At 43.2% G+C, this 26678-nt stretch overlaps 2 protein-coding genes across 2 annotated transcripts in view; both read left to right on the top strand.

The window, feature by feature from the left end:
- LOC121004268 (zinc finger protein OZF-like) overlaps window positions 1–4499 on the top strand; it is a 40622-nt gene extending 36123 nt beyond the window's left edge. Inside the window, exon 2 of the mRNA XM_040436433.1 lies at window positions 2944–4499. Coding sequence (XP_040292367.1) covers window positions 2944–4184 — 1241 coding nt within the window. The 3' untranslated portion in view covers window positions 4185–4499. The remainder of the gene's footprint in view (window positions 1–2943) is intronic.
- LOC121004472 (oocyte zinc finger protein XlCOF22-like) overlaps window positions 1–26678 on the top strand; it is a 1539666-nt gene that overhangs the window by 732727 nt on the left and 780261 nt on the right. The gene's annotated exons all lie outside the window — the stretch shown is intronic.

Here is a 26678-nt window from a genome sequence, read left to right as displayed (position 1 = left end):
CTTGACATAACCACAACCTCAGTGATTGACAACTGTGTCTCATCATCCTCTACCTCGTGAACGAATGATTGCCGTTCACCACCGTCATCTTCTTGAGACTGTGAAGTCTCAAGAGGTTGGGAATCAGGGCACAATATCTCAGGTCCCTCTTCAAGCGTGCTGGACGCGAGGGCCAAATGTAATAGTGGCACTGGAAAGAGCTCCTCGGAATATCTGAGTGTGGGATCACTCGTTTGGCAAGCCTCTCCATGCTGGGAGGAAGGATGATCAGAGAGAGGATTCAGTTGACCTTGGCTACAGAGACTGGACTTGGTGGAAGAGAGGGTGGTGCTTACCCGACTGGAAGCATTATCTTCCAACCGACCAACTGTTCGCACTCGTCCGACTTGGACAGTGTTGTCCTGCGCCGCCCAGCTAAGTTGGACATGAAACTGGGTACAGTGGATGTTGTTTTTTTTTTTTTTTTTTTGTTTGTTTTTTCTGGTGCACTGGCAGCAGGCACAGTTTCATTGCTGATGATCACGCATATCACGCCCACTTCCCCGTCCCTTAGGCTCAGTTCACACCTGAGCGTTTTACAGCGCGTTCCTACGCGCTGTAAAACGCTCAACAAGGAGAAACCAATGCTTCCCTATGGGAATGGTTCTCACATGGGCGTTTTACAGCGCGTACGATCGCGCTGTAAAACGCCCGACGCTCACACAAGTACAGGAGCATTTTTTTGGGCGCTTGTCGCGCGTTCCCGTACATAGACTTTCGGGAACGCGCGACACTGTGTGTACACTTGTCTCTGTATGCGCGCTTGTAAACGCCCGTACAATCGCGCATACAGAGCGCTCCTTTCAGAACGCTCAGGTGTGAACTGAGCCTTAGTGCTCGCCGCCTTATTATTAATGATTTTGTCACTAGATGTGGCGCAGATTGTTTTACAGTCCGCTAAAGACACAGTTTTCTGATGCAGGACAGTATATGTCACAGAAACACACAGATTATGGACACTATATATTAGGCGTAGATTATTGGAATTTTCCCTAAAGAAACAGTTTTTGGAAGCAGGACAATATATGTCACAGAACACCACAGAATATGGACACTATTTTAGGCCCAGATTATTGGAATCTGCGGTACAGACACTGTTTTCTGATGTAGTTTATATTTATATTTTTCAATATATCTGGGCCTGACAACCACACAAGGCATTGAAGTGCAGATCACACAATTCACGGATTACAGCGTTGACAGCAAAAATGTGGATTATGGGAAAAAGTTTTTTTAGTTTTCACGAATATTCTTCCTATTTCTGCCCCTGACGCACAGAAGGTATTGCTGCACAGGTGTCACAAGTCACTGCAAACACTTTCTATATAGCAAAAGAATCTCTATTTTTCAAAGTAGAAAAAAATTTTTTAGTACAACTTTGCACAATGAAATTGCTGCCACCACACACAATAGTCCTTAAAAGGACTTTGGGTCTTTGAAATGTTATTCAGTGGAATATATTGCGATCACAATCTCCCTACACTATCTATCCCTCTCTCTGACTCGCAATAAGCCGAACCTGCATCATCGAGTGCTATATAGCACCCGATGACGCGTTCCGGCCAGCCAATCACTGTAATGCTAGCAGCCAACATGGCTACTGGCATTACAGTAATGGCAATACTTGCCTGCACGTTTATTGGCAGCTTAGCAGCCGTGAAACGTGCAGGGAGGAGACTCGAGCATGCCGCTCGAGCACATGTGGTACTCGGCCGAGTACCGCCATGTGCCGAGCATAGTGATGCTCGAGCCGAACAGGTATTCGGCCAAGCATGCTCGCTCATCACTAATCATTATATAAAGAGAAATCGTGGTGTAATAGTGGCATAAAAGCAAGAACATAATTTCATCGGAGTATTGGAGAAAAGCAACCCAATATATTTTGAATACATATATCTTATCATCTGACAGTACATGAAAGATGGTTGTGAATGCACACTCCGGTCCAGGTTTTCTATAAGTATATTAGCCCGATCTAATCCGATACAGGTGTTCTATAGATCAAGCAACACAATATAAGGATTGACTTTGTCCCTCGTTTTTCATAAGACTGTTTGACCACTGAGGAAGAAACCAGTAAGGTTTCGAAATGTGTCTGATGAACATACCGATATATTGAATTTGTGTTAATAGGAAGAATCTCATAACCATGAAATACAAGCGGCGCTTCAAAGCTTTAAATTAAGTCAGCGTCTTGGGATTCTCAACCCACATGCTCAGTTAAGTAAGTGCCGACACTAGCGCGCAGGATAACTGTGGGAATTAGCAGCACAAGAGAATCGCAACTGTATAAGGAAACAAACACATATGTATCTTGCTTCTAGCCATATTAAACCGAATGTCGGGAGTCTGGTAAGCGGAAAAGCATCATACTACATCTAACCTAAATGCTGACTGTTACACTGAATGATTATACTACCGTAAGCATTGAACTATCTTGCGAAGAGATGAATATATTAAAAAAGTGGCAACAATAAGACTACCGCTAGACATTTAGCTTATTACAAGAAAATAACAACAGGATATCTTGTAAATATTCATAATTTTGCTGTAGAATACAACAGCGTTCCAAATAGTGCGTGAGCTCCGCACAAGGAACTAAGAGAGGGACTGTGATTGTACATTATCTCAATTCAAGTACTATATGAGTAATTTATTTTATTGGCCATATTTATTTTATGTGTGAAGGTTTAAGGTTTTGTATGAAATAGAGGATAAATTGTGACATTTTAGACAATAGGAAAAAATGGAATACATTTTTTTTATATATATGTTGTCTTTTTTTGGTATGAAGCCAGCCAATAATTGAATATTTTCATTATATCAGCTAGGTGGTATAGCAGGCTGAGCTATATTCCGGTGAGCTCCCTGAATAGCACAGTTTTTTGTTTTTTTTCTTGGCAGATGACTGTACCAGGAACTTAGAGAAACATCTTATATCTTCAGATTTTGAAGTATCTGATCATGGTATCACACAAGATACATACGAAGAACATACCAATATCCAAGATATATCTTCATCCATTCACAGCAAAAATATATCACTTGATCCTTTCAAACAGGTCCAATCTTCTGATTCATCACAGGCTGCAGCACACAATAAAAGTCACAGAAGAGGTGTTAAACATCAAGCAGCTCACGTAACATTTTCATGTTCAGAATGCGGGAAATGTTTTAAGCAGAAATCGGCTTTTGTTATACATCAGAGAATTCACACAGGAGAGAAGCCATTTTCATGTTCAGAATGTGGAAAAAGTTGTAAACAGAAATCAGATCTTCTTGTACATCAGAGAATTCACACAGGAGAGAAGCCATTTTCATGTTCAGAATGTGGGAAATGTTTTAACCACAAATCGGCTTTTGTTATACATCAGAGAATTCACACAGGAGTGAAGCCATTTTCATGTTCCGAATGTGGGAAATGTTTTAAGCAGAAATCGGCTTTTGTTACACATCAGAGAATTCACACAGGAGAGAAGCCATTTTCATGTTCAGAATGTGGAAAATGTTTTAAGCAGACATCAAATCTTCTTAGACATAAGAGAATTCACACAGGAGAGAAGCCATTTTCATGTTCAGAATGTGGAAAATGTTTTAAGCAGACATCAAATCTTCTTAGACATGAGAGAAATCACACAGGAGAGAAGCCATTTTCATGTTCCGAATGCGGAAAAAGTTTTAGCCGTAAATTGGCTTTTGTTACACATTGGAGAATTCACACAGGGGAGAAGCCATTTACATGTTCAGAATGTGGAAAATGTTTTAACCAGAAATCAGATCTTCTTGTACATCAGAGAATTCACACAGGAGAGAAGCCATTTTCATGTTCAGAATGTGGGAAATGTTTTAACCACCAATCGGCTTTTGTTAAACATCAGAGAATTCACACAGGAGTGAAGCCATTTTCATGTTCAGAATGTGGAAAATGTTTTAAGCAGACATCAAATCTTCTTAGACATAAGAGAATTCACACAGGAGAGAAGCCAATTTCATGTTCAGAATGTGGAAAATGTTTTAAACAGAAATCAGATCTTCTTGTACATCAGACAATTCACACAGGAGAAAAGCCATTTTCATGTTCAGAATGTGGAAAATGTTTTAAGCAGACATCAGCCCTGGTTACACATAAAAAAACTCACAAATAAGAGATGACCTCTTCATGCTTAGCTTATTAGTGACCGCCCTTACGTGTTTTTATGGTGGTCACTAACTGGCTTTATTCCAAAACATACTCATTTTTTACAGGGAGGTAAAATATCACCTACCAAGGATAGCTAAGGGTTTGGAGCAATGATCAGGGCCACTGTAAAGGTCCCCAAACACATATGGTCTCCTGTATTGAATGAATACCAATCAACTGACAGATCCATTTAAAAGTGAAAGTAAGTTTTCTTGTATACAGAAATTTTCTCTAAAGAAAAATGGTGAGAGGAAATAAAAAAATAAAAATAAATAAAGTTTCCTAAAGTCACCACCCTGCCTGTGATCGGTATGGGTGGCCCCCCCATTTCTATAAAACTGCAAATATAAGGGCCTTTGGGAAAGTCCAAATAAATAGAGATGGATTCCCACAAGAGCTGGTGTCCAGACATGTGGAAAAAGGGGTGACAATTACACTTGTAAATGGCCAGTTACTTGCAGTCAAGTGGAATGACAGAAAGGATGTCTGCAGGCTTTCCACTGAGCATGAGGACAGCACAGGGGTAGTGATAGAGAGAGGCGCCACCACTGGTAACAGTAAGTCTGAGTGACACATCGTAAATCTATGGGAGTAGTGTATCTTTCAACCATACCTGGTGAAGTACAAATCCAGGGCCTGATAGACAGTACAGACCAAAAGTTTGGACACACCTTCTCATTCAAAGAGTTTTCTTTATTTTCATGACTATGAAAATTGTAGATTCACACTGAAGGCATCAAAACTATGAATTAACACATGTGGAATTATATACATAACAAACAAGTGTGAAACAACTGAAAATATGTCCTATTCTAGGTTCTTCAAAGTAGCCACCTTTTGCTTTGATTACTGCTTTGCACACTTTTGGCATTCTCTTGATGAGCTTCAAGAGGTAGTCCACTGAAATGGTTTTCACTTCACAGGTGTGCCCTGTCAGGTTTAATAAGTGAGATTTCTTGCCTTATAAATGGGGTTGGGACCATCAGTGGCGTTGAGGAGAAGTCAGGTGGATACACAGCTGATAGTTCTACTGAATAGACTGTTAGAATTCGTATTATGGCAAGAAAAATGCAGCTAAGTAAAGAAAAACGAGTGGCCATCATTACTTTAAGAAATGAAGGTCAGTCAGTCAGCCGAAAAATTGGGAAAACTTTGAAAGTAAGGGCTATTTGACCATGAAGGAGAGTGGTGGGGTGCTGCGCCAGATGACCTGGCCTCCCCAGTCACCGGACCTGAACCCAATTGAGATGGTTTGGGGTAAGCTGGACCGCAGAGTGAATGCAAAAGGGCCAACAAGTGCTAAGCATCTCTGGGAACTCCTTCAAGACTGTTGGAAGACCATTTCAGGGGACTACCTCTTGAAGCTCATCAAGAGAATGCCAAGAGTGTGGAAAGCAGTAATCAAAGCAAAAGGTGGCTACTTTGAAGAACCTAGAATATGACATATTTTCAGTTGTTTCACACTTGTTTGTTATACAGGGTGGGCCATTTATATGGATACACCTTAATAAAATGGGAATGGTTGGTGATATTAACTTCCTGTTTGTGGCACATTAGTATATGTGAGGGGGGAAACTTTTCAAGATGGGTGGTGACCATGGCGGCCATTTTGAAGTCAGACATTTTGAATCTAACTTTTGTTTTTTCAATAGGAAGAGGGTCATTTGACACATCAAACTTATTGGGAATTTCACAAGAAAAACAATAATGTGCTTGGTTTTAACGTAACTTTATTCTTTCATGAGTTATTTACAAGTTTCTGACCACTTACAAAATGTGTATAATGTGCTGCCCGTTGTGTTGGATTGTCAATGCAACCCTTTTCTCCCACTCTTCACACACTGATAGCAACACCGCAGGAGAAATGCTAGCACAGGCTTCCAGTATCCGTAGTTTCAGGTGCTGCACATCTCGTATCATCTGAAGGCAATCGTCTATGCTGTGAAGATACGAGATGTGCAGCACCTGAAACTACGGATACTGGAAGCCTGTGCTAGCATTTCTCCTGCGGTGTTGCTATCAGTGTGTGAAGAGTGGGAGAAGAGGGTTGCATTGACAATCCAACACAATGGGCAGCACATTGAACACATTTTGTAAGTGGTCAGAAACTTGTAAATAACTCATGAAAGAATAAAGTTACGTTAAAACCAAGCACACCATTGTTTTTCTTGTGAAATTCCCAATAAGTTTGATGTGTCACATGACCCTCTTCCTATTGAAAAAACAAAAGTGGGATTTAAAATGGCCGACTTCAAAATGGCCGCCATGGTCACCACCCATCTTGAAAAGTTTCCCCCCTCACATATTAACTTCCTGTTTGTGGCACATTAGTATATCACCAACCATTCCCATTTTATTAAGGTGTATCCATATAAATGGCCCACTCTGTATATATAATTCCACATGTGTTAATTCATAGTTTTGATGCCTTCATAGTCATGAAAATAAAGAAAACTCTTTGAATGAGAAGGTGTGTCCAAACTTTTGGTCTGTACTGTATATAAAAAACGTATGTATATATGTGTATGTATGTTCCACGATCACTCAAAAACGCAACCATCGATTTCAACGAAACTTGGTATACACATCCCTTGTCGGTCACATAACCCTTATCGGCCAATAGAAGCTCGCAGGCCCTTACTCTCCACATACACAGCTTTACTCCAGGTTTCCATAACAACCCAGCCAACCCAAGTCGCACGACACAGGGCACAACTACACTGCTACATGCATCCATCTTGGATGGATTTTTTTGCGACTGTTGTGTCGCAGTCGCAACATGTTGCAGTGTGACACCATAGCCTATCACTGTAAAAATTGTTGAGACAAAATTTCGCACAACACATGTTGTTGTGTAGCTCTAGCCTTAAAGGGGCAGGGCCCTGTGGAGGTCACTGTTAAAGGGGCGGGCACTGTGGAGGTTAATGTTAAAGGGATGGGCACTATGAAAGTCACTGTTAAAGGAGCTGGCAGTGTGGAGGTCACTTTTAAAGGGGCGGGCACTGTGGAGGTCACTGTTAAAGGAGCGGGGGTGCTGTATACATCACTGTTAAGGGGGCGTGCCCCTTAGAAGGTCAATGTCAAGGGAGTGAGGTGCTGTGAAACTCACTGTTAAAGGGGTGGGCTGCTGTGAAGCTCAAAGTTAAGGTGACAAGCTGCTGTAGACGTCCCATTGTAAGGAGGGGGGGCACTGTGGGGGGGATCAGTGTTAAGGAGTGAGGGGTAGTGGAGTTCACTGTTAAGGGGGCAGTGTACTGTAGAGGTCACAGTTATGGGGGATACTGTGGATATCTTTAAATGACACAGAAACATTAGAGGAAATATACCCGAGCGAAGCCGGGTCCTTCTGCTAGTAAAAGGATAACAATCTACCTATTCCAGCCCCGGTCTGTTCTACCCCTATAAGTATTTGTAACATTAAAGGATGTCAGACTGCTCATTAGTGCATTTGGTTGTCAATTGACCACGGAGACTTGTGTTTACTACAGCAGCTGGATCATCAACGAATCAAGAGGATAAAACAAGACAATACAAGAAAAAGTCATTTGTACCTGAAGAAGGGGTATATCCCTGAAACGCGTTGTACTGCTTGCTCAGTAAAGAACCCTGGATCCCAATTGAACCATCGGGTGGTTTTTGCGCCGTGGGACACTCCTTTCCTTGCTGATTTACCAAACCCCACCAGACATATAACACCAAACTAGACATACAAACACCCTGAACATAACCCACTCCAAACAAATAAGGATAGGAAGGGAAGGAGACACCAGGATGACATTGATGAGAACTAGGATGGTCCTCAGATGACAAAGAGCTAGGCATAAGGTCCTACGCCAATAAAGGCAGACATCCAACTGATCTCAGTCTCACAGCAACAAAATATAAAGAGACAAGTGACCTCACCCAAGCACACACCTTAACCCCGAGCACACCAGGAAGGAAGGAAAAGCCTTAAAGGGAAAGCGCAACACATGTTGCCGCAGGCAACAGCATGCGTGGCAAACGTGTCACGGCGCACACAACATAGGCCGTGACACTTCCCCCACATGCTGTGACACTTCCCCCACATGCTACAACAACAACTCATTGCCGCAGGGAACAACATGCGTGGCAAAAGTGTCATGGCGCACAAAACAAAAGCCGTGACTATCCCTACCAATTGGGGTACTGTGAAGAACGAGAGGTTCATTTAGACAACGCCCTTTAGGAGCTTTGGAAGTTGGTCATGTGGCACAGTGGTCCACACCCACTGATCGTGACAATAACATCATAGGGTAGATAATGAACATTTATCTCAACCAGTGAATTCATGTTTATAACATAACTTTTTTATTTAATTAGTATTATATTGGGACTCTGCTAAAATGGCTGCCTCAAAGAAGTCTGCTTTACCCCTACAATCAAAAGTATGCACAGGCAGTGATCACATGTCATAGATCCCTGAGAAAAGAATCTATATTTGTTTTTTGAAACGTGTGGTATAAATTTTTGGCACAGACGCCGGACCTCTTAGGCTGGGTTCACACGGGCGTTGCGGGAAAATGTGCGGGTGCGTTGCGGGAACACCCGCGATTTTTCCACGCGAGTGCAAAACATTGTAATGCGTTTTGCACTCGCGTGAGAAAAATCGTGCGTGTTTGGTACCCAAACCCGAACTTCTTCATAGAAGTTCGGACTTGGGATCGGTGTACTGTAGATTGTATTATTTCCCCTTATAACATAGTTATAAGGGAAAATAATAGCATTCTGAATACAGACTGCATAGTAAACTAGCGCTGGAGGGGTTAAAAAAAAATTATTATAATTTAACTCACCTTAGTCCACTTGATCGCGTAGCCCGGCATCTCCTTCTGTCTCCTTTGCTGAACAGGACCTGTGGTGAGCATTAATTACAGGTAAAGGACCTTTTTTTTTTTTTTTATCTTTATTTTTATTTTAAATAAGAAACATAAAATTAATACATAGCCAATTAATAATCACTTTAGTGTATAGTATATATAAATATATCACATCTCACGACCATGTACATAGCATAGAAAAACATAAACATTCCCATAACAACCCCCCCCCCCCCCCCCCCCCAATGGCTGTCGTTCCCCTCAGTTCAGTCAAAAAAAAAAAGGCACGAAACCCCAATAGGTTATTTCTGCTTGGCTCTGCGTGTATCTCTCCGATTCCTTTCAATCTCTTCATATATTTTAATTTGCTGAAAGTATAAAGCCCACTCCCTTGACGAGGGCGAGGCAGCAGCGCCCCAACACCTGACCAGTATGACCTTTGCTACCATCAATCCTCTCATCCAGATCCGTCTGACATACGAGGGAACTTCTGTTTCTGAGCCAAAATCACCAAAGATTACTATCAAGATCCCCGGGTTATAATTCATTGAGGATTCCTTTTGTAAGGCAAGAAAAACCTCATCCCAGAATTTCCTGACTTTGCTGCAGCTCCAAAGCAAATGGACATAATTCGCATTCACATATCCGCATTTAGGACAACAACAAACCCGATCCCTATTCTGGGGAAATTTTCCCTGGGTTTTAGGGGTATAATACAGTCTATGGAGAATCTTAAATTGGATTAATCTATGAGCACTGGAAACTGTCGCCCTTCTCACGTTCCTATAGATAGTGAGCCACTGTAGAGGGGAGCAATTCAGCTCTTGCTCCCATCTACTTGGGCTTTTAAAAGGCGTTACAGTTGCCAGTGCTCTACGAAATTTAGCATATAAGCTAGATAGCTTCACCTTCACGTCCCTCTGGGCATCACAGTAATCAAAGAAAATATTCTCTTGTGGAAAAATACGGCCCCTGTTCCTAGAGGCTTCAAATATATGTTTCAAACGTGCATACATAAATAAGTCTAGTGATGAACTATCGGTTAAACCAAATTCTGAAAATGACTTAAAATGACCTAAATAAAATAAGTGAGACACCCGACTGATGCCTTTACGTGTCCAATAACCAAATTCAGTAATTTTACAAAATTCCTCTAGCCCCTCGTTCCTCCACAAAGGGGTAAAAACAAGCGGGCCGGGAACTTTAAGTATTTCTTTTAACCTATTCCACACCCTCTGTAGTGAATAAGGGATCAACAACGACTTCCTCATTCCCATAATCCCTGTTTCCAAACATGCAAAAATATTATCTATTGGCTTATTAATAACTTTATTCAGAAAACGTATAAGTAGGTTCTCTTTCCCATTACAACACCGTTGAATCTGTGCACATAAATAGTAGCCCTGAAAAAAGGGAAATGAAAGCCCACCATCCACCTCCGACAAGCATAAATATCTCTGCTTTATACGCACCCTCTTTCTGCCCCAAATTAGGTCATTAATAGAGGTCTCCAATCTATGGAAGAAGATGTCATCAATCCAAATAGGAGAGGCACAGATTGGGAACAGAACCATAGGCAAAATAATCATTCTAATCAATGCGATTCGATCTATCTGTGCCAGATTCAATTTGCGCCAAGCGCCAACCTTGGTCCTAACTTTATCTAAAACTGGGGCCAGATTAAGCTCATAGAACCTACTTATTGGAATCCTAATCTTAACCCCCAAATAATCCAAGGTATCATCAGGGGCCAAAACTCGAACTCGCGTCCCTACATCTAGAGCTTTCCGGCTCAGCGGGAGGAGCGATGACTTTATCCAATTAATCATATACCCTGATAATTTACCATACTGTTCTATTACCTCTATAACATGTGGGAGGATTTTATAACCCTGATCCAAAAACAGAATCACGTCGTCTGCGTATAGACTTATTTTGTCGCTCACTCCCGCGAGCCCAAAGCCCTCTATAGATTTATCAAGACGGATCCGACAAGCCAGCGGTTCAATAAAAAGCGCGAAGAGGAGAGGAGACAGGGGGCAGCCCTGTCTCATCCCTCTCCGCATCATAACAGGAGAGGAACCGATACCATTAATCTTAATGTATGCAACCGGCTGTTCGTATAACATTTGAGTCATTTCCAAGAAGGGTTTCCCAAAACCAGACATTGTACCCCAAAGAAAAGACCACTCCATCCTGTCAAACGCCTTTGCGGCATCTAATGACAGGACGGAGTGGTCCGCACTGCCTCCTACAGACAAATTCAAATATACCCTATATATACTTGTATGAATTTGTCGACCCGGGATAAAGCCCGTCTGGTCGGGATGCACCAGACTGGCTATAACCCTCTTCAAGCGAGTAGCAAGGATTTTTGCGAAAAACTTGTAGTCGGTGTTTAGGAGCGATATAGGTCTATATGACCCCACATCGCATGGGTCCTTATCCTTCTTCAAGACCATAACAATCACGGCTTCCCTAAATGAAGGGGGTAAAGAACCAAATTCACAGGATTCATTAAAACCCGAAGAAGGATAGGCAAAAGTGATTTTGCATGATACCTATAGATTTCAAATGGCAGGCCATCTAAACCGGGAGATGAACTATACTTTAGGGCCGGGAGAATCTCCTGAAGTTCCTCCAAAAGAATGGGGGAATCCAACATTTTACTGGCTTCAATAGATAGCTGGGAGAGCGATAGTTGTTGAAGAAGATAATCAATGTCAGAACGACTAACCACAGACTCAGATTTATATAGAGTAGAGTAATATTTCACAAATTCCTCTCTAATCTCCTCTGCTGATCTCACTCCAATTCCCTGTGAATTCCTAATCTCTTTTATAGAAGTGTACTCTCTCTGATTGGCCACCAACCGAGCCAAAAACCTACCCGTTTTACCAGACTCGCAAAAACAATTTTGGCCCTGAAACAAAAGCTTGTGTTGTGCCTTTTTATATAAAAGTGTCTTAGGCTGAAAGTTAGCCTCCTTTATTCGGGTGATAAGTTGCTCGCTATGGCAAACAATCAGTGCAGCACGTAGGCTCCTTATTAAGTCTGTGAGTTCTTTCTCCCTTCGTCGTGCTTCCTTTCTAAATCTATGGATCTTATTAAAGTACAAACCCCGAATGTGGGCCTTCAACGCGTCCCACACAAAATGTATGTGTGTCGAACCAACGTTGAAACCCCAGAACTCCTGAATATCCTGATCTACTCGGGACTGCTCCCCAATCACCTCAAACCAATGCGGGTTCAATTTAAAAGTTCTTCCAGAGGGTAAATCCTCCGTAAACGCAATCAGAACTGGGGAATGATCCGAAATTCCGTGCGGTTCATACCTCATCCTCAGGACGCGGCCGCACAGATCCCGACTTGCGAAGGCCAAGTCAATACGGGACATAGACCCGTATGACTGGCTAAAGCAAGAGAAGATTTTTTTGTTGCCATAGAGGTGGCGCCAGATATCCACCAGCGCCAGCTCCTGGCACACAGCGATCAAAGGAGATCCGCTGCGGCCTCGCCCGGATGCAGAGGAAAACCGATCCAACTCAGGGTCCAGTACTGCATTGAAATCACCTGCCGCAAATAAGGCACATTGATTTTTAGAAGTTATATATTGGGCTAGATGAGAGAAAACCGTTGGTTTAAATGGCGGGGGGACATAGATGAAGGCCAATATCACCTCCTGCCCTTTCCAGAACCCATGAAGAAATACATATCTCCCTTCTTTATCAATGATACTATCTAGTGGTTGGAAATCCAGCCCACGATGAATATATACACTAACACCTCTTGCATAAGAAGAATAGCAGGCATGATACTCAAAAGAAGCCCATTTCCTTTTCAGTGTAAAAATCCTATCTTCTATTGCATGGGTCTCTAGTAGTGCCACAATCGCAGGCAAATGACGGACCACAAGATCAAATACCACCAACCTCTTCACTCTATCTCCCAACCCTCTCACATTCCAACATAAAATGTTACCTACCATAAGAAGTGCAAGGAAGTAGCCCCCCTCTCAGCGGAGAGGCACGCACAGCCACGAGAAAAGAGAGAACGACAGTCAATCCCACCCCCAAAACACCCCCCTGCATGGTTGACAGGGCATAGTACAATACCCATCTACCTCTCACCTTCCACCCAACCGCCCCCCCCCCCCGCCACCTCCCCTCATTAACCTCCCCCCTCACCTCCTCTTCAGGTAAAGGACCTTTGGCGACGTCACTCCGGTCATCACATGATCCATCACCATGGTAAAAGATCATGTGATGGATCATGTGATGACCGGAGTGACGTCACCAAAGGTCCTTTACCTGTAATTACACTGCGTGCAGAATTATTAGGCAAATTAGTATTTTGACCACATCATCCTCTTTATGCATGTTGTCTTACTCCAAGCTGTATAGGCTCGAAAGCCTACTACCAATTAAGCATATTAGGTGATGTGCATCTCTGTAATGAGAAGGGGTGTGCATAATATTAGGTGTGCATAATTATTAGGCAACTTCCTTTCCTTTGGCAAAATGGGTCAAAAGAAGGACTTGACAAGCTCAGAAAAGTAAAAAATAGTGAGATATCTTGCAGAGGGATGCAGCACTCTTAAAATTGCAAAGCTTCTGAAGCGTGATCATCGAACAATCAAGCGTTTCATTCAAAATAGTCAACAGGGTCGCAAGAAGCATGTGGAAAAACCAAGGCGCAAAATAACTGCCCATGAACTGAGAAAAGTCAAGCGTGCAGCTGCCAAGATGCCACTTGCCACCAGTTTGGCCATATTTCAGAGCTGCAACATCACTGGAGTGCCCAAAAGCACAAGGTGTGCAATACTCAGAGACATGGCCAAGGTAAGAAAGGCTGAAAGACGACCACCACTGAACAAGACACACAAGCTGAAACGTCAAGACTGGGCCAAGAAATATCTCAAGACTGATTTTTCTAAGGTTTTATGGACTGATGAAATGAGAGTGAGTCTTGATGGGCCAGATGGATGGGCCCGTGGCTGGATTGGTAAAGGGCAGAGAGCTCCAGTCCGACTCAGACGCCAGCAAGGTGGAGGTGGAGTACTGGTTTGGGCTGGTATCATCAAAGATGAGCTTGTGGGGCCTTTTCGGGTTGAGGATGGAGTCAAGCTCAACTCCCAGTCCTACTGCCAGTTTCTGGAAGACACCTTCTTCAAGCAGTGGTACAGGAAGAAGTCTGCATCCTTCAAGAAAAACATGATTTTCATGCAGGACAATGCTCCATCACACGTGTCCAAGTACTCCACAGCGTGGCTGGCAAGAAAGGGTATAAAAGAAGAAAATCTAATGACATGGCCTCCTTGTTCACCTGATCTGAACCCCATTGAGAACCTGTGGTCCATCATCAAATGTGAGATTTACAAGGAGGGAAAACAGTACACCTCTCTGAACAGTGTCTGGGAGGCTGTGGTTGCTGCTGCACGCAATGTTGATGGTGAACAGATCAAAACACTGACAGAATCCATGGATGGCAGGCTTTTGAGTGTCCTTGCAAAGAAAGGTGGCTATATTGGTCACTGATTTGTTTTTGTTTTGTTTTTGAATGTCAGAAATGTATATTTGTGAATGTTGAGATGTTATATTGGTTTCACTGGTAAAAATAAATAATAAAAAATGGGTATATATTTGTTTTTTGTTAAGTTGCCTAATAATTATGCACAGTAATAGTCACCTGCACACACAGATATCCCCCTAAAATAGCTAAAACTAAAAACAAACTAAAAACTACTTCCAAAAATATTCAGCTTTGATATTAATGAGTTTTTTGGGTTCATTGAGAACATGGCTGTTGTTCAATAATAAAATGAATCCTCAAAAATACAACTTGCCTAATAATTCTGCACTCCCTGTAATGCTCACCACAGGTCCTGTTCAGCAAAGGAGACAGAAGGAGATGCTGGGCCACGATCAAGTGGACTAAGGTGAGTTAAATTATTATTATTTTTTTTTTAACCCCTCCAGCGCTGTTTTACTATGCATTCTGTATTTAGAATGCTATTATTTTCCCTTATAACCAATTATAACCTTATAAGGGAAAATAATAATGATCGGGTCTCCATCCCGATCGTCTGCTAGCAACCGTGCGTGAAAATCGCACCGCATCCGCACTTGCTTGCGGATGCTTGCGATTTTTTTACGCAGCCCCATTCACTTCTATGGGGCCTGCGTTGCGTGAAAAACGCAGAATATAGAGCATGCTGTGATTTTCATGTAACGCACAAGTGATGCGTGAAAATCACTGCTCATGTGAACAGCCCCATAGAAATTAATGGGTCGGTATTCAGTGCGGGTGCAATGCGTTCACCTCACGCATCGCATCCGTGCGGAATACTCGCCCGTGTGAAAGGGGCCTTAAAGGGGCTGTCCAGGTTTGGAGCTGAACCTCGACAGCCATCCCATTTCATGCTCCAATGCTCTCCTTTGCCCTGCACTAAATCGCGCATGAAAAGAGCTTTTTATGGAGATCCGGTGACGTACCGGGATCTCAATAGGGACTGCTAAGTGGAGGCTTCAGTCTAGCAGTGAGCCTGTTGCCGTCACCGGCGCTAATGGGCCGGCTTTAGCGCTGTCCTAGCCTGTAAAACTGCTAGGGTAGCATTAAAGCCCGCCCATCAGAGCCGGTGATGTCACCGAATACACTGCTAGGTGGAAGCCTTCGCCTAGCAGTGCAGTGTAAAAACATAAACAAAGAAGCCCATGACCGGTGAAAAACAGCACAGGGCAAGGGAGGGCCGCGGAGGATGAAATGCTCCGAAGTAGAGTTGAGCGGACACCTGGATGTTCGGGTTCGACGGGTTCGGCCGAACTTCGGAAAAAAGTTTGAGTTCGGGACCCGAACTTGACCCCGAACCCCATTGAAGTCAATGGGGACCCGAACTTTTGAGCACTAACATGGCTGTAAAAATGTCATGGAAAGGGCTAGAGGGCTGCAAATGTCGTCAAAATGTGGTTAAGAGCATGGCAAGTGCTCTGTAAACAAATGTGGATAGGGAAATGACTTAAAATAACATAAAATACGTAAAAATATAAAATTATAATCTTGATCTAGGAGGACCAGGTCCATATGGAGTAGGAGGTTGAGGAAACGGTGGATGTCGGCGGTGTAGGTGGAAGTGGCGGTGGAGGAGGTAGCCTACACTGCTTTTTGGTTTAAAATTTTATTTTTATTTTTATTTTTTTAATTAGGGTACACCCCAAAATATTGGGAAATATAACGCTCCAGTCGTGCTTAACACACGTTCAGACAATACACCGGCTGCAGGGCAGGCCAGCACCTCCAAGGCGTAAAGGGCAAGCTCAGGCCATGTGCCCAATTTGGAGACCCAGAAGTTGCAGGGGCTGACCCCTGTCAGTTAGTTCGTGTAGGCGTGTGCAAACTTACTGCCCCACCATGTTGCACGTCCCCGTAATGTTCACGATCCAATTTGATGTCTGCTCTATCAACTTTCGATGTTTTTTTTCTGCGCCTACCATGGTGATTACGGGTCGCGGGGAATCAGGGTTCCAGGCCGGAGAGGGAGCGTGAGAAAAAGAGACCAAATTTAAGGGAGATACATTTATTTTAAAAAATTGGGATTGAGAAAAAATGTGGGAAAAGCTATTGAGGCGCAAATGTGGGACAAATTACAGAAGCCCAAATGTGGGCCAAAAGAGTCAAGCGGAAATGTGGGACAAAGTATTGAAGCTTAAATGTGGAACAACTTGTTTAACTTTAAGCATTGAATCAAAGGAGGTGGCACGCATCAATTAAAGAAGCATTTCAGAAATTTTATTCCCTGTCACCTATGCAGAGCAGGGGTTTATTCACGTCTAAAATTGTATAATGTCAACCCCAGAATGTAACAGAAAAATTACCGAAATGTATTAACCAGTCTACTTGGTAGAGCAGGGGTCTATGACACAAAACAATTGTTTTTTGTCACCCGAAAATGTAAAATAAAAATTTTAGAAATTTATTAAGCTGTTAACTAGGTAGAGGAGGGGTATATTACACCCAAATATTGGTGAATTTGACCCTAAAATGTAACTGACAAATGTTTTTTTTTTTTTTTTTTTAACGGTCTACTAGGTATAGCAGTGGTACTTCACACCAAAAAATTGCTAAATTTCAAAGTAGTGAAATGATATAAAATAAAACACGTACAAAAAAAAAAAATATGGATTTATGAGGTGGAGTTCCATATGGAGTAGGAGTTTGAGGAGGCGGTGGACGTAGCGGAGTAGGTGGAAGCGGGGGTGGAGGAGGATGAGATAGCCAACACCGGTTTTTGGTTTTAATTACATTTTTAAAATTAAGGTACACTCCAAAAGAGTGTGAAATATCCAAAATACAAACATGAGCAATTGCGCTGCAGTATAACAATGGCTGGTTAAGGCCGGTATACATGTCTGTTCTGCACAAGTCCTGAGGGATCCATGCCTGGTTCATTTTAATGAACGTGAGCTTGTCCACATTGGCTGTGGACAGGCGGCTGCGCTTGTTTGTGATGACGCCACCTGCCGTGCTAAACACATGTTCAGATAATACACTGGCTGCAGGGCAGGCCAGCACCTCCAAGGCGTAAAGGGCAAGCTCAGGCCATGTGCCCAATTTGGAGACCCAGAAGTTGAAGGGGGCAGACCAGTCATTCAGTACGTGTAGGCATGTGCACACATACTGCTCCACCATGTTGGTGAAATGCTGCCTCCTGCTAAGACGTTCCATATCAGCTGGTGGTGCTGGTTGTTGTGGCGTGCTGACAAAGCTTTTCCACATTTTGGCCATGCTAACCCTGCCTTCTGAGGTGCTGGCGGTGCCCCAGCTGCGTTAGCGACCTCTTCCTCGTCCTCTGCCTTCGCCTTGTGCTTCCACTGTGCCCCCGCTGTCAGGTGGGAATGCCACCAGCAGCGCGTCTACCAGCGTGCGCTTGTACTCGCGCATCTTACGATTATGCTCCAGTGACAGAATTAAGGACGGTACGTTGTCCTTGTAACGGGGATCCAGCAGCGTGGCCACCCAGTAATCAGCACAAGTTAGAATGTGGCCAACTCGGCGGTCGTTGCAGAGACACTGCAGCATGTAATCGCTCATGTGTGCCAGGCTGCCCAGAGACAACGAAAAGCTGTCCTCTGTGGGAGGTGTATCGTCTGTGTCCTCTGTATCCCCCCATCCATGCACCAGTGATGGCCATGAGCTGGTCTGGGTGCCACAATGCTGTGAACATGGTTCCTCCTCCTCCATCTCCTCATCCTCCACCTCTTCATCCTCCAGAACTCTGCCCTGGCAGGACAATTGTGTTCCTTGAGTTTGTGGGTGCAGGAACCGACCCTCGGAGCCACTGGTGAATGACTGGCCGGAAACCCTACGAAATGATCCCTCTTCCTCCTCCTCTTCCTGTGCCACATCCTCTTCCATCATCACCAGGAGTGTTTTTTTCAAGGAGGCATAGAAGTGGCATAGTAACGCTGAGAACGGCGTTAACGGCACTGGCCATGTTGGTGGAGTACCCGAAACAGCGCAACAAGGAACACAGGTCTCGCATGGAGGCCCAGTCATTGGTGGTGAAGTGGTGCTGTTCCGCCGAGCGACTCACCCGTGCGTGCTGCAGCTGAAACTCCACTATCGCCTGCTGCTGCTCGCACAGTCTGGCCAGCATGTGCAAGGTGGAGTTCCACCTTGTGGGCACGTCGCATATGAGGCGGCGAGCGGGAAGGCCGAAGTTACGCTGCAGCGCTGACAGACGAGCAGCAGCAGGGTGAGAACACCGAAAGCGTGCACAGACGGCCTGCACTTTATGCAGCAGCTCTGACATATCGGGGTAATTTTTAAGGAATCTCTGCACCACCAAATTCAGCACATGCGCCAGGCAAGGGATGTGCGTCAAACTGGCTATGAGATTTCGACCATTATCGCACACCACCAGGCTGGGCTTGAGGCTGACTGGCACAAACCACTCATCGGTCTGTTGTTCACAGCTCCTGCGCGGTGTGGGGTTTGTCCCCCAATCAGATAAGTTTTAAAACTGCCTGCTGTAATTTACCCCTAACTGTGCTGAAGTTGGTGGTGAAGGTGTTACGCTGACCGGACGAGGAGCTGGTAGAGGATGAGGAAGCAGAGTAGGTGGAGGAAGCAACAGGAGGCAAACTGAAGCGCCCTGCAATCCTTGGTGGGGGAAGGACATGCGCCAAACTGCTATCCACCTTAGGCCCAGCCGCCACTGCATTTACCCAGTGTGCTGTTATGGAGATATAACGGCCCTGACCGTGCTTACTGGTCCACGTATCCATAGTCAGGTGCACCTTGCCACAGATGGCATTGCGCAGTGCACACCTGATTTTGTCCCCTACTTGGTTGTGCAGGGAAAGGATGGCTCGCCTTGAAAAGTAGTGGCGACTGGGCACGACGTACTGTGGGACAGCCACCGCCATAAGGCCTTTAAAACTATCCATCTCCACCAGATGGAATGACAGCATTTCAAAGGCCAGTTTTTTTTAGAAATGCTGGCATTCAGGGCTAGGGATCGCGGGTGGGTAGGGGGGTACTTCCTCTTCCTCCCCAGCATTTGGGATATGGAAAGCTGAACGCTTGAGTGGGACATTGTGGAGATGCTTGGTGACCCAGGTGTTGGTGTTGCTGGCAGATCCTCATAGAGCAGCATTAGGCCAGACCAAATTCCGCTGCAGGTTTTGTCGCCTACTCGCACCTGAGGAAGGGGTTTCACTTGTGCGTGTAGCTGGCACAGATCGACCACGTCCTCTCCCTGCAACAGGAGCTCCACCAGCTGCACCACGACCTGGGCCACGTCCCTTATTTGACGCTCTCCTCATATTTTTCAAATTTAGGATCTTGCCTTAAATGGGTGTTTAATTAATAGTAGAATAGAACGACAGTAGGTAAAGGGTGTATCTCACACGGCCTGAACGAGACTAGGCCTCAATTAAAGATTTATTTGCACAAAATGGCTGTATTTCAAATGCCTGAATCAAACCCCTGTATGTAAAGGGTGTATCTCACACGGTCTGAACCAGTGTAGGCCTGAATGAAATATTTCTTTACCCAAAATGGCTTTATTTCAAATGCCTGAATCAAACCCCTGTATGTAGAGGGTGTATCTCACACAGCCTGAACCAGTGTAGGCCTGAATTCAATATTGGTGCACCAAATGGCGGAATTTCAAATGCCTGAATCAAACCCCTGTATGCAGAGGGTGTATCTCACACGGTCTGAACCAGTGTAGGCCTGAATGAAATATTTCTTTGCCCAAAATGGCTGTATTTCAAATGCCTGAATCAAACCCCTGTATGTAGAGGGTGTATCTCACAGGGCCTGAACCAGTGTAGGCCTGAATTAAATATTTATTTGCCCAAAATGGCTGTATTTCAAATGCCTGAATCAAACCCCTGTATGTAGAGGGTGTATCTCACATGGCTTGAACCAGTGCAGGCCTGAATTCAATATTGGTGCACCAAATGGCGGTATTTCAAATGCCTGAATAAAACCCCTGTATGTAGAGGGTGTATCTCACACGGTCTGAACCAGTGTAGGCCTGAATGAAATATTTCTTTGCCCAAAATGGCTGTATTTCAAATGCCTGAATCAAACCCCTGTATGTAGAGGGTGTATCTCACAGGACTTGAACCAGTGCAGGCCTGAATTCAATATTGGTGCACCAAATGGCTGTATTTCAAATGACTGAATCAAACCCCTGTATGTGAGGGTGTATCTCACACTGTCTGAACCAGTGTAGGGCTGAATTCTATATTGGTGCACCAAATGGTGGTATTTCAAATCTCTGATTCTAACCCAAATGAATTAAGGGTGTATCTCACAATGACATCTGCATCAAAGGCTGCCAACTAAATTTTTTTGGCCCAAACGAGTGTTTGTTTAACAACTGAATTTAACAGCAGTATATAAGCCTGTAATTTCACACGTGCTGATCCTGCAAGGCCTGAAAATAGTGTTTTTTTGTCAAAAAAGTGTGTTTTTAAAACCCCAGAAAATGATGGGTGTATTTCTAGCTTAAATTGCACACTGACTAATCCAGATGTTGTAGATTGCCCAAAAAGTGTTTTTTTAGTAACAGAATATGAAAGCTGTATATATTAAACTTGAATTTAACACTTGCCAAAAAAAATTGTGATTTGCAATGTCCCAAAAGCTCAGATGCAGTGCTGGTGCACTGAGCTTGCATAAAATGCCCAATAAGTCAATGAGCTCAGGGCAGGGTAAATCGATAGTGCCCTGCACCCACACAACTATTTCTCTGTAGATCGCTGAGTTAGATTCTCTCCTATTCTCTCCCTGATATCACAAGTCCAGCAGCATCCTCTCCCTACACTTGTAACAGCAGAGTGACGTGCAGCGCTACGTGACTCCAGCTTATATAGAGCCTGGGTCACATGCTGCTCTGGCCAATAACAGCCATGCCATTAGTAGGCATGGCTGTGATGGCTTCTAAGGTCAGACAGTTAACCGCTTGTTGATTGGCTGCTGTGTTCGGGTTCGGTGTTCGCCGATTTCTTTGCTCTTTTTGAAAGGCTGCAGAGCTGCCAATCAACAAGCGTTTAACTGTGAGACCTTAGAAGCCATCACAGCAATGCCTACTAATGACATGGCTGTGATTGGCCAGTGCAGCATGTGACCCAGCCTATATATAAGCTGGAGTCACGTAGCGCTGCACGTCACTCTGCTGTGCTTAGTGTAGGGAGAGGATGCTGCTGCTGTGAGGGAGAGAATAGGACAGAATCTGTTATCAGAACTCCAATTGAACTCAGCGATCTACATAGATTTAGTTGTGTGGGTGCAGTGCACAAACTTTTTACCCTGCCCTGAGCCCAGTGACACAGAAAAATAACTTTTATCCGTCTGTTAGTTAGGTGGGTGGCGGCGGCCATTTTATGCAAGCTCAGTGCACCAGCACTGCATATGTGCTTTTGGGACATTCAAATCGAAGCATGAAATACTGCAATAATAATCTGGTTTTGAAAAAAACACCCTTTTTGGCAATATCCTACATCTGGTGCCTTTGCAGCATTAGTCAGTGCGCAATTTAAGCTAGAAATACAGCTATAATTTTCTGGGTTTTAAAAAACACCCTTTTTGTGCAAAATACACAATTTTACAGCCCTTGCTGCATCTGCACATGTGAAATTCAAGCGTTATATACTGCTGTCATATTCTGTTATTAAAAAAAACCACCCATTTTGGGCAAAAAACTTAATTTTGCAGCCCTTGCTGCATCTGTGATTGTGAGATACACCCTTTAGATAATGTGGTTCTATTCTGCTATTAATAAAACAACCAATTTGGGCAAAAATCTTTAATTGCGGCCTAGTCTGCATCTGTACGTGTAAGATACACACTTTAGATACTGTGGTTCTATTGTTATTTAAAAAACAGCCATTTTGGACAAAAAACTAAATTTTTCAGCCTTTGCTGCGTATGTCATTGTGAGATACACCATTTAGATACTTATCACCAATAGAGAATGACTCACAGAAAAATGTGAGTACACGTGCTAAGCCTGCACGTACGATGTAACACCAAAAAAGAGAAACAAGGCTAGCACAAATAGTAATGGATATAAACTTTATTATAGTCTCAACAAGAGACAAGAATATATTAAAAAGCACATAAAAAACAATACAATGGTAGGTGGGGAGCACTCAAGATAATGGAGCACCACAGGATAACAGAACATATCAAGGCTGGAGAGCTGGTACAAATATCCTACAGTGTGTACGTATGGCGCAAAGCCAAATATCAAATATATAAAACCCAGCCAAGGCTAACAGACCTAGATCAATATGAAGTACAATGCATGCCAAAATATAAAGTGCATAGTGCAGAACATGACAAAGTGCATAAGTATATCACATGAAAAAAGCCATAGAAAAGCTATACAATAAATACCTGAGTGGTGAACCAACAGAGCCCCAACGCACGTTTCGCGTAAGCTTCTTCAGGGGGGAGAGTGTGACCATTTAGATACTGTGGTTCTATTCTGATTAAGTGTGAGGCAGCTCTCACCTGCTCCATGACACCCAGGGGGTTAATTGTGCAACCCCAATATGTGCAACCCCAATTAACCCCCTGAAGAACAGAAACGTGCAGGGAGGAGACTCGAGCATGCCGCTCGAGCACATGTGGTACTCGGCTGAGTACCGCCATGTGCCGAGCATAGTGATGCTCGAGCCGAACAGGTATTCGGCCAAGCATGCTCGCTCATCACTAATCATTATATAAAGAGAAATCATGGTGTAATAGTGGCATAAAAGCAAGAACATAATTTCATCTGAGTATTGGAGAAAAGCAACCCAATATATTTTGAATACATATACCGCATCGTCTGACAGAACATTAAAGATGGTTGTGAATGCACACTCCGGTCCAGGTTTTATATAAGTATATTAGCCCGATCTAATCCGATACAGGTTTTCTATAGATCAAGGCAACACAATATAAGGATTGACTTTGTCCCTCGTTTTTCATATGACCGTTTGACCACTGAGGAAGAAACCTGTAAGGTTTCAAAAAGTGTCTGGTGAACACAGCGATATAAAGAATTTGCGGTAATAGGAAGAATTGCATAGCCACGAAGTAGAAGCAGCGTTTCAAAGCTTTCAATTAAGTCATACTACATCTAACCTAAATGCTGTTACACTGAATGAATATACTATTATACTATGTATTGAACTGTCCTGCGAAGAGATAAATATATTAACAAAGTGGCAACAATAAGGCCCCTTTCACACAGGCGGGGATTTTCACGCATAACTTGTGCGTTGCATGAAAAACGCAGCAAGCTCTATATTGTGCATTTTTCACGCAACGCAGGCCCCATAGAAGTGAATGGGGCTGCGTTAAAATCGCAAGCATCCGCAAGCAAGTGCGGATGTGGTGCGATTTTCACGCACGGTTGCTAGAAGACGATCGGGATGGGGACCCGATCTCTATTATTTTCCCTTATAACATGGTTATAAGGGAAATTAATAGCATTCTTAATACAGAATGCTTAGTAAAATAGTGATGGAGGGGTTAAAAAATAATAAAAAAAATTAAACCTTAATCCACTTGTTCGCGCAGCCTGGCTTCTCTTCTTTCTTCTTCTTTGAGGAAAATGACCTGTGGTGACGTCACTGCGCTCATCACATGGTCCATCACATGATCCCTCACCATGGTGATGGATCATGTGATGGACCATGTGATGAGTGCAGTGACGTCACCACAAGTTATTTTCCTCAAAGAAGAAGAAAGAAGAGAAGCCAGGCTGCACGAACAAGTGGATTAAGGTTTCATAATTTATTTATTTTTAACCCCTCCATCACTATTTTACTAAGCATTCTGTATTAAGAATGCTATTATTTTCCCTTATAACCATGTTATAAGGGAAAATAAAATCTACACAACATTTAACCCAAACCCGAACTAATGTGAAGAAGTTCGGGTTCGGGTCTGGGTACCCGCAACGCCCGTGTGAACCCAGCCTTAGACTACTGCTAGACATTTGGCTTATTACAAGAAAATAACAGGATATCTTGTAAATATTCATAATATCGCTGTGGAATACAAGATCGTTCCAAATAGTGTGTGAGCTCCGCACAAGGAACTAAGAGAGGGAACGAGATTGTACATTATCTCAATTCAAGTACTATATGAGTAATTTATTTTATTGGCCATATTTATTTTATGTGTGAAGGTTTATTGTTTTGTATGAAATAGAGGATGAATTGTGACATATTTTAGACAATAGAGATAAACGGTATAAATTTTTTATATATATATGTTGTCCTTTTTTTGTATGAAGCCAGCCAATAATTGAATATTTTCATTATATCAGCTAGGTGGTATAGCAGGCTGAGCTATATTCCGGGGAGCTCCCTCAATAGCACTGTTTTTATTCTTGCCAGATGACTGTACCAGGAACTTAGAGAAACAGCTTATATCTTCAGATTTTTAAGTATCTGATCATGGTATCACATAAGATACATATGAAGAACATACCAATATCCAAGACATACCTTCATCTATTAACAGCAAAAATGTATCACTTGATCCTTTCAAACCGGTCCAATCTTCTGATTCATCACAGACTAACAAAATAAAAAAGTCACAGAAGACGCGTTAAACATCAAACAGCTCACTTAAGAGAGAAGCCATTTTCATGTTCAGAATGTGGGAAATGTTTTAACCAAAAATCCGATCTTATTAGTCAGAGAATTCACACAGGGGAGATGCCATATTCATGTTCAGAATGTAGAAAATGTTTTAGATATAAATTCAGAACTTGTCACACATCAGAAAATTCACACGGGGAGAAGCCATTTTCATGTTTAGAATGCGAGAAATGTTTTAAGAAGAAATCAGCTCTGGTTGTACATCAGAGAATTCACACAGGGGAGAAGCCATTTTTATGTTCAGAATGTAAGAAATGTTTTAGGAAGACATCAGCCCTGGTTAAACATAAAAAAACCTCACAAATAAGAGAAGACATCGTGTTATGTGTTTTTATGGTGGTCACTAACTGGATTTATTCCAAAACATACTCCTTTTTCCTAGGAGGTAAAATATCACCTTGCTTTCAGCTACCAGGGGTAGCTAAGGGTTTGGAGCAATGATCAGGGCCACTGTAAAGGGTCCCCAAACACATATGGTCTCTTGTATTGAATAAATAACAATCAACTGACAAATCCATTTAAAAGTGAAAGTAAGTTGTTTTTTTTATTTTTTTATATACATAAATTTTCTCAAAAAAAAAAAAAAAGGTTTGGTGAGAGGAAATAAAAAAAAGAAAGTTTCCCAAAGGCACCACCCTGCCTGTGATCGGTATGGGGGCCCCTCCATTCCTATAAAACTGCAAATACAAGGACCTTTGGGAAAGTCCAAATAAATAGAGCTGGATTCCCACAAGAGCTGGTGTCCAGACATGTGGAAAAAGGGGCGACAATCACATTTGTAAATGGCCAGTTACTTGCAGTCAAATGGAATGACAGAAAGTATGTCTGCAGGCTAAACACTGAGCATGAGGACAGCACATGGGTAGTAATAAAGAGAGTTGCCACCATTGGTAACAGTAAGTCTGTCTGAGTGACACATAGTAAATCTATGGGAGTAGTGTATCTTTCAACCATACCTGGTGAAGTACAAAACCAGGGCCTGATATGTATTAAGGCAATTTGCCTGGATTTGTGGGAGGGGCTGAGTTCCGCCTCCAGCCTATTTAAGGCACTCCCCTTACCTGGCTCCTGCACCGACTGAGGTCTGAGCTTTTGGAGAGGAAGTCGCTTGTGGAGTTACTGGAGAGTTACTTGCGAGTTGCAGAGTTTCTGGAAGTTTTTCGTTGCCATCAGTGTTCTGGATTTGGAGCATTCCTGTTCCATTCGTCCTGCTTCACCCGGTTCACTGTGATTCATCCACACGGTACAGCACGGGGCCTCACTGTTTTGTCCCCTGTACCAATTCATTTCACCATCGTTGCACTCATGTCACGTTTTTCTCGCTTACAAGTCACTTGCCATTTCATGTCTGTCATGCCTTTTTGGATTATGCATAAGGATACGACTACACAGTAGCCCTACTCCAGTCACTAACCCTGCAGTAAGCCAGCCCAGGTTATTGTTCCT

Source organism: Bufo bufo, chromosome 6 (genome assembly GCF_905171765.1).
Source record: "Bufo bufo chromosome 6, aBufBuf1.1, whole genome shotgun sequence".
Lineage (NCBI taxonomy): Eukaryota > Metazoa > Chordata > Amphibia > Anura > Bufonidae > Bufo > Bufo bufo.
This window is presented reverse-complemented; position numbering and strand designations above follow the sequence as displayed.